This window comes from Xenopus tropicalis, chromosome 6 (assembly GCF_000004195.4).
Source record: "Xenopus tropicalis strain Nigerian chromosome 6, UCB_Xtro_10.0, whole genome shotgun sequence".
Lineage (NCBI taxonomy): Eukaryota > Metazoa > Chordata > Amphibia > Anura > Pipidae > Xenopus > Xenopus tropicalis.
In genome coordinates this window covers 109,794,023-109,803,447 of record NC_030682.2, presented here as the reverse complement: position 1 = coordinate 109,803,447, position 9,425 = coordinate 109,794,023, and the positions used below count along the sequence as shown (strand labels likewise).

At 37.5% G+C, this 9,425-nt stretch overlaps 1 protein-coding gene across 1 annotated transcript; it reads right to left on the bottom strand.

The window, feature by feature from the left end:
- Positions 1-842: 842 nt before the first annotated feature.
- On the bottom strand, positions 843-6,791 carry hrh4.f7 (histamine receptor H4 gene f7). The gene is made up of 4 exons (XM_031904596.1): positions 6,551-6,791; positions 6,097-6,263; positions 3,435-3,822; positions 843-865 (listed from the first exon to the last, which is right to left on the bottom strand). Exons 1-4 carry the CDS (start codon positions 6,789-6,791, stop codon positions 843-845), a joined length of 819 nt encoding a protein of 272 aa, XP_031760456.1.
- Between the last annotated feature and the right edge of the window lie 2,634 nt (positions 6,792-9,425).

Here is a 9,425-nt window from a genome sequence, read left to right as displayed (position 1 = left end):
CACAAAATGTTGTTGCGGAGAATTTGTGGTTGTGTAAAAAAAGTCACATAACAAAAAAGTTGAGTCAACAAAAAGAAGTGGTTGCATCAAAAAGTTGTGAGCGTCATAAAAGCCATGTTATGATAATTTTGCGCCATTTCCTGTTTTTTTCCAAGTTTCGCAATTTTTTCTGCAAAGCGGGGCAGATTCGCTCATCGCTATTGCCAACCCTATTATAAACTCAAGCCAAAAGAGAGCAGTTCATTTACTTATGTAGTCTACTGTGGGTTGGTCAAAACATACAGCGCTAATTATAACATGGAGGCATCCCACTCAAAGACAGATGTGGTGTAAGCTCTTTTGGGCAGGGCCCTCTTCACCTCTTGTATCAGTTATTGATTGCTTTATATGTTACTCTGTATGTCCAATGTATGTAACCCACTTATTGTACAGCGCTGCGGAATATGTTGGCGCTTTATAAATAAATGTTAATAATAATAATAATGTGGTGGAATAAGGGAATGCTCCTTTTTACCTTATTTAGTCATTTCACATTCATTAATACTTTTTTTAATTAAAGAAAAAGCACATGTTCCTGGGGATGCAAATTAAATAGCTTTATTCCAGCATCATTTCTTCATGTTTCTTTTTTGTACTACTGTAGTTTCCTCTCCCGGTTCTTTTTATTTGTACATTGAGAAATTGTTACCCTTTTGGGAAGATTTTTCAGGTATTAAAAGGGACTGTAAAGGTAATCGAGATAAAATTTAGAGCTAATGCTAATGCGCTCCTTGAGATACTCTTGGAACACTATTGGTAGAGTTTAATTTTTAGTAATTTGAGTATCTCTGGCAAAGTCACAATTAAGGGTGAAAGAACACATAACCTAAAAGGATATTTAAATCCAAAAAACTGTTGTAATCTTACCCTTTCAGGCAGATTTTTCCCAATTATGCGGCTTCCCCAAAGGGTATTGAAAACAGTTAATGGGGGTAAACAGTAAAGTCAAACAAGATAAGATTTAAAGCTAATTTGCTTCTTTGGATATTTTTGGAACAGTATAGTAACATGACTTGGGCAGGGCCAAATACCTGCCCTCATTTTGCCCCAAGCTACTGGCCTAGAAATAATCACCACTTACAGCTTGTCCTTCGATTGGAAAATGTATTGGCCACAGCTTTATTACATAACATAAGCAATAAAATACATAAACATAAATATAAATAACAAGTAAATAATAACAGTATTAACAAGTATATTAACAAATACTAAACAGTAATCCTTCCAGCTCTGAAGTCCCTGGCAATGGGCCAAACTAAGTGCATCACAACCGTACCGGCCACCAGCCTCTCGTGCCTTCCAGCATGGTGGGTACGCAGGGTTGCATGCTTCAACCAAGGTATCAATATAACGTAACACCTCCCAGAGACCCATCGCTCTTAGAGAGGAAACATCCATAACCATGTCCCATTAAACAAGTGGGACTTGCTAAACTCGGCACTGCCAACAAAATTTATCGCCATTGCCAGGGACCCGCCGCCCGGCTGTGACAACGGGCCTTCCTCCCTTATCTTCTTGCTTCACCATATCCCCAAAATACTCACCTTCTTGGGTCAACTTAACCTGTATCCCATTACCCAGGCCACATTTGTGACAACTAACACAAAGGGTAACAATGGGAGGGCGGGTGGGACTCCATTTTCTCTTTCCAAAATGGATACCCTCCTTAACCTCGCCTGCTTCAAATCCCATATGCTCCACCCCCAGATGCTAGATACTAAGCCCCAACTATTAACCCCTGTCTGGCAGTTTGTCCCGCCCAGTCATGAGCCCTTTTTCCAGCAATTGCTGTATCGGGCTTCCCTTTATAGTAAATTATAACATTATAGTAACTATGAGAACAACAACTTAAGTATCTCTGGTCATTTTCTAAGGTTAGGGTGGGGGCTAAGGCAACAAATGACCTTGAAGGGGATTTATATCCAGAAACGGCAAAAAGCTCTTCTCTGTGGTGAACTACAACCCACAAAGCTGTTCCTGCATTCATATACTGTAGCTCTGCATAGGGCTGTACAATTCCCCAACCTTTGAAGACCTCTGAAACAAATGTCCTCTTTATCTCCTCTCCCAACCACCTTCCTATATACACACATATACAATTGAACATCTTCAGGACAGTTAGAAAACTTAATAAAATGATCACAATGTTTAATTGGCAGAATAACACACACAAAGTTTAAACAGTAACATACACAATAAAAAAAGTATTTGTTAGCCCAAATACAACAGAGGAAGCATAAATTGTGAAAAAAGGAAATTGATTAGGTAGGTTGGGGGTCAGCACATATCTCTTTCTCCCAATTAAGGACATACAATACTTCAATGTGACCAGACTTACTTATTCTGTTACAGCCACTTATTTGTTGTTAATTCTAAAGTTAGGGTTCACAAGTTACTGTCACATCCCATATTGCTTAGGACATGGGAATAAGGGGATTGCATCACCAAACCTTAAGTCTACTAAAATCACTTAAACATTAATTTAACCTATAGGATTGTTTTGACTCCAAAATGTATTCATTATATCTTAGTTGGGATCAAGTATATGTACATTTTTATTGTTACATATAGTGATGAGCGAAGTTTTCCACCAGGCAGGCATTCGCTGCTTATTTCTGCCTTTTGCCGTTGGCAGAAAATTCGACCCGCGACAAAAAAATTGTTGCATGTCAGAAAAATGCTGTCATTTTTGACGTTTCACGAATTTTTCGCCGTTTTGCAAATCTTTTCAAAGATACATACATTTTTCAGCAAAACAGGACAGATTCACTCTGTTATAGAAAAAGGAAATCTTTTTTTTAAAATGTGAATTATTCAAAGCTTTTTGGATACCCATTTTCAGGGTAACAAATCCCATACCTGTATATAAAAATACCAAGCAGGGCCACTGTATTAAAAGCCGCTATTAGACAAAAGAACATTCTGAATTTGAGAATTAGAGCAAACTTTTCAGGACCTGAAATCATAAAGACTGCCCTACTAGAAAATGTTTGTAAAACAGTGGCTAAGGTGATGACATAACAGTTTTAGAAAATAATAATGTTAGGTCAAGAACAATTTCATAAACCGTTCTAATAGCAATTTGAAAGCCTTTCTAAAACTTTTGTGACACACAGGGTAAAGGATAGGGTTAACCACTGAATTAGTGTATATAAACCAAACTGTTATTTCTATATAGAAAAAATCAGCACAATACCCATGGCAGACAGCACGGATACATACTAAGAAGGAATAAGGAGTCCAGCAAAGTATAAAAATAGAGACCAAAATTGCCAGAGATTTTGCAGCCTTCTTGTCCTGGGAGAGTTTATTACTATTAGTGTTCCTGCTACATCTCTTGGGGTTCTGGGGAGAGTTTGAAGTTATTTTAGGATCTGTGCATGGGACTGAGTTACTGTCCCCTTTCTCATTTGTCTGTGGTGATGGAAAGACAATATTGTTTGCTATGGTAAAGGGCATTATATCCTTTGCTTTTTTAGAAGAACTAAATATGGAAGAATTATTTCTCTTTGTGCTGCGTTTTATAATTTCTAGGTAGATTCTTAAATTAAAAAATGAAATACTGAGAAGTGGGAGGATGAAATCTAAAGTAGATGCACCAAGAATAAAATACCATGTTTCAAGAAACCCAGCACGACAGCTGTCCTCCGGAAGGTTATTGGTACCGGTAATGGTCTCCCACAGAAGAACTGCTGGTCCATAGATAATAAAAGAACAAATCCAAACCAGGGTCATATTGAGCGCTGTCTGACTGTGTCTTTTTTGTAAAGAGTGATGTAAAACCTGTATAAGAAATGTTTTTTGCAGTTTAGAAATATGTACAATTTTATTATAACATTGACCATCTAAATTAAAAATACAAAAAAACTAAAATTTTTGCAGGATTTAATGAATATGTTTTTTACAGGATTTAATGAATAATTAATTAAATAGAATCCAGAAAAGAATAAGAAATAACTACCGTTCCATATCAGGGGCAATCCCTCAATGATAAGGGATCCATTTTTAAAATATATTCCAAATTAGCCCTAAAGAAAAGGTGGCAAATGTGACCACCGAGTTGCCCCTAGAGCTCACAATATCAAGAAAGAGTTATCCTGTTCAGTTCTGTTTCCCTCAGGTTTCCACTCATTGTAGTCAGTTGTAATTTTAGGCTATTTCCACAAAATAATTCCAGAATGTGCCCACATTTGTGTACAGTTTTTTTGTAGACTAGAAACAGCCACATGACTCTACCTGAAACATACCTCCCAACATTTCATTGAGAGAAAGAGGGACAAAAATATGTGATGCGGGTAGTGCGGCAAAAATGTTTTGGCCACGCCTGTTTTGTGACCACGTTCCACATGCCACACCCACTTTACATGCCCCAGATGTGCCAGTATAATCACTAAATAAAAAGAATAAAGGACATATTAACTTCAAACGTGCCAGTATGACTACATTAAATTGATAAAGGCATATTAACCCCAGACATGCCAGTACAATTACTAAATGAAACTGATAAAGGGCATATCAACTTCAGACATGCCAATAGTTCTGTGCATTTTCCAAAGTTATAAACAGGGCCAATTCCAGTGGTACATAAATCTACATTTATTTCCTTCCATTCTTAATCAGTTGAAAGCAAAACAATATTAATGTACCATTAGAATTTCTAGCCATATTAACAAGGCCTAAGGTTCCCAAACTTATAAGGGCCCCTTTTAAATGTCTGCTAGATTTTATGAATGGATCAGCGATACCTCTGTCTTCTGCATGCTGTGCTCTGCTAGAGATTCCCAGGAGTGAGAGATATATGTTAGGGGTGGAAAGGTGAAACTGCCCAGCACACAAATAAAGGCAGCAGCCTCTTCTGCCTGATAAAAGACAGAGCCCCCCCTCAGCCCCTGACCCAGTGAGCAGGAGCAAGGAGAGGAATGTGAGCCAATGCTGATAGTTGACCCTTGCCTGTCACAAATGCTCCTCCCAGATCAAGGTAAACCTGTGAGCTTGAGGTAGCAGGGGAGATTCAAGAGTTAAGGGCTTTATTCCCCCGGAGTAGAGCAGGCACAGCAATCAATTAAATGGCAATGCTGAGAAGAGGGACATCTAACAATAAATCCGGGACAGCGGGAAGTGCTATAAATATTGGGACTGTCCCACTGAAAGCGGGACGGTTGGGAGGTATGCCTGAAAGTGGCAGTGGCAGAACAGTATAGAGACCTTTCAGTTTTCAGCCTGAACTACCTAGTTGTAAGAGATGTGACTACTGTAAAGTAAGTTCAGTATGTCCAGTTTTGTCCCTATAATCCTTAAATGACAACCAGTTCCCTAATAAAGTATTGATAATTCACTGGAAGGTGATATTAATTATTTGTGTATGCTCACTGGAACAATTCAATCTAGATCCTTGTTTTAATTACATTTACCCTGAAACATCCAGTGAATGTTTCTTCCTAAACATGAATGTACAGTAGACAGAACTATGTCATATGGTGCAGTTACACAGAGACATATTGCAGAGATTTCTCTCGTTGACTGGAGAACCATATGAATGATTTAAAAGCAAAAGCTTATGTGTATTTGGGGAGGGGGGAATTGGGATAGTGATGCAAAATTAAAACATACATTTAGGGGGACGCAGTCATCAGTGATGTTAAGCCTGAAATGCCATACTAATGTGCAAAAGCATATGTAAACACACACACCTTATATGCAGGGAGAGAATAGCCTGGGCCACCTATGCACTCCTGATTGGCCTGAGGCTCTAAAAATAAATTCCCTTACTCAGGTGAGGAGAGCAGCGATGGTGGTGGCAGAGGCAAAGTTAAAGTTAAGAAAAAAGTTAATTAAGACATAGTGGCAAAGTGGGTCCCCAAAATCAGTTAGCCCCATTTGCCCTTTTATTAAAGAGGCCCTGGGAACAATAACTTAAATGCAATGCACTTGACCCCAGCATCATAGTGATAACTGAAAAAATTCTATTCACTGCAATATAAAAACACCTGGAGAGTTGCAGGTTAGACATTCCCAACACACATACTAAAAAACAATCATCAATAAGAGAATACTTACAGCCTTGTTGACAGATAGAAATCTGTCATAACTGATGAGAACAACACTGTAGGCAGAAGCAGTTGTGGTTGTGTAGTCGAATATTATCCACAGTTTGCAGAGAAACTTTCCAAGCATCCATTTTCCAGTGAACTTGTACGGTATATAAATGGAGATGGAGACGGCTCCTGGTGAAAAATATTCAAACGGTAAAAATGAGTCAAACTTAACAAGCATCAATTTCCTATTGAATTTGTATGGTATATAAATGGAGATAGAGACCTTTCCTGGTGAAAAGTAGTTAAATATTCACAGTGGACAAATTTTAAAAAAGAAAGATAAAAATATGCAGAATATGTATTTTTGTTACTCTGGCACCATAAACAAATGTAATTGACTCCCAAAATGTTGAACACAGCAACACAGACCATTACACGTGCTTGATTAACTTTGGAAACACACTGAACAAACTTACCTACTAAAAAATCACAAATGGACAGGTTTAGGAGAAAGAAGTTACTGCGAGTTCTGAGTCTCCTGTCCACAATGAAAGCCAATATAACAACACTGTTACCTAAAACTATAAGCACGACCATTAAAGACAGAAGCACAGTTAGCAAGATGCTTATTCCTTCCGATTGCCTTTTTACCACAGCATCTTCATTAGCTGCAGAAGCATTAGCTCCTGTCTGTTCATATAATTTGAGAGCTTTCATGCTTATAGTATATACACTAAATAAAATAAAACTCAAATTTGGCTGGGTGTTAGTTAAGCATTATGTGAAACCTTTGTTACTCAGCTGATGGCAAATTTGATATTTGCAACTCAATTGTAATATATAAGCAGCCCTTTTAAAAGGTGGGCTGGGACTGGGTCTGTTTTTGCTATTCACTCCCATAGGAATACATATTAATTTTTATATCTATGTATAACTGCAAAGTACACTGAAAAACCCCAGGGCAATAATTAAAAACATAACTGCACTGGTTTTCCCACTGTGAGTGGCTTACACTAATTCTATTTCCCTAATGTCTTGGTGTCCCTAATGTGATGGGCAAAATAATTCGGCAGGCATGGATTCTCTAAGAATTTCCACGTTTCGCCGCACACCAAAAATTTGTTGCTTTTTTATGCGCACAGCAAAAAAATTGTTGCATACGTCAAAAAAATGACAAGCATGACATTTTTCCCATTTCGTTGATTTTTCACTGTTTCGCTAATCTTTTGAAAGATTCGCTAATTTTTTGGCAAGGCGAAACGGGATAGATTCGCTCATCACTATTTGGCAGAATCACTTTACAATTTACAGTGCAGTATAATGAAATTGCATTTTTTGTCAAAGATATTTAGTTTTATATATAAAAAAAAATATTTAATGTTTAAAAAGTTTTCAAATTGCCTTAAAATTGTGTCTCTGGGGGTTTAATATTTCCATAGAATACATTCTATAAGCATTGCATTTTCACTCTGCAAACTTTGCAAGGCCCCATTTACTGTGGTTTTCTCAAATCTTGCCATTGATAAATAAGAAGTTATGTACTTATCAACACAAAAATGTTACAGAATAATAGTGCTAGTTATACACTAAATTCAATTGTGTTGGAAACTTTTTTAATTGAGGGTGATTTAGTGGATATTATGGATAAAACATGATTTTGTCTCTGTATAGATGCTTGGTAAGTTCTAACCTCAAGTATGCAGTGCAGTTTTGACACCAGTCTTTAGGAAGGATATTATGCTTGAAAGAGTACATAAATCTATGACAACATTGGAAGTATGTTAGAGGACATTAAAAGCAAATAAAAGGGTTTTTTTTACATAAAAGTTAACAAAGGGTAGGAAACTGCCTCTTCAGACCTGAGGAACAGAACTTTTAACGTGAAGCATTGTGAATAGTTCTTCACTGTGGAATGTCTACACGCTTGCGGGTTTTGGTGATTGATGACAGATCCTTGACAACGGAAATTATCTTTGAGACAACGGGAATTTGCCTTTGACAGTTGGGTCTCTACATTAAGAGAAGTTGTCTTCTCATCATCAATTGTCCGTCTGCCCCAGTGGTATTGGTTCTACCCTGAATAACCCTCTCATTGATTGGTTCACCAGCCCCACTAGAGTTCCTACTGTCAAGAAAGTGGTGCACTCTCTCAAAGCCTCATTCCTGAGGATCCTTTTGCGCCAGTTTCTCAAAAAAAACAGCCAATGGGAACCTCAGAAATTTGCTGTGAATCCATGCCTGGCAAAAAATATCGCTCATCACTAGAAAATATATTGTAGAAAATATAGTATTGTGACTTGCAATGTATACAAGTATTCTATGCCTTATTACCCCAAAAGCTTTCCTGCCACTTATGGCAGGCTTACAGGCCTATAGTTTTTAGGCTGAGAAAGGGATCCATTTTTGAATAACGGCACCACAGCAATTTGCCAGTCTCTCGGCACCATGCCAGACCTCAATGAATCCTGACAAATTAAGTGAAAAGGTTTGGCAATCACAGAGCTAAGCTTGTTTTAATACCCTGGGATGAATCCCATCTGGTCCTGGACACTTGTTTACCTTTACATGTTCAAGTCTCTTTTGAATTTCCTCCTGAGTGACCCATGCGTCAGTAGCTAAATTACTAGAACTGGGCATATTAAAAGGGAAGCCTTCATTAGCTGGCTCCTCAGATGTACAGACAGAAGAAAAATAAGAGTTTTGAATTTCTGCTTTTTCCATGTTCATCAACCAACTTACCCCCTGTCATAATAAGGGTCCCACCCCTTCTTGCTTCATTTTCTTACTATTTACATATTTAAAAAATAATTTTGGATTCATTTTACTCCTTCCTATAATACCCCTTTGCATCTATATTTTAGTTTGCCTGATTTTTTGCATGCTTTATTGGCTTTCTTGTACATGAATGCTTTAAAAGCACATTTTTTCTTACCAACTTTAACACAAACACTTTTTCCAAACCATAAATAATATCAACAATATCACTCCAACTTGCAGCTCAGCAGAATGACTTAAGTTTATCAGGGCAAAAGTTACATGGCTGTGGCACTCTGGGAAATGAAGAATATGGTTAGCCCCATGTGAAATTTCAAAAATCAAATATAAAAAAAAATCTGTTTGTGTTTTTAAAAAATGGATTTCAATGCAGAATTCTGCAAGAGAAGCTCTATTAACTGATGCGTTTAAAAAACAAAAAACAAACAAACATGTTTTCCCATGACAGTATTTCTTTAATCACAGTTTAAGTCTCTCAGTGTGGAGTCTTTGGGTACTCAAAACACACTTGGCGCGTCTTTTGATGCATTGCAGGTTGATATTGCAGATTGGGCAATAGTAAATGAGGCAGAGTAT

Bases quoted from the DNA above. Each gene is read 5' to 3' on its own strand.
- hrh4.f7 (XM_031904596.1), bottom strand. From the start codon at position 6,791: ATGAAAGCTCTCAAATTATATGAACAGACAGGAGCTAATGCTTCTGCA. The intron at 6,264-6,550 runs GTAAGTTTGTTC...ATTTTTCACCAG, and splicing joins CATTTGTGATTTTTTAGTAG to GAGCCGTCTCCATCTCCATT. The intron at 3,823-6,096 runs GTAAGTATTCTC...TTTCTTATACAG, and splicing joins TTCTATCTGTCAACAAGGCT to GTTTTACATCACTCTTTACA.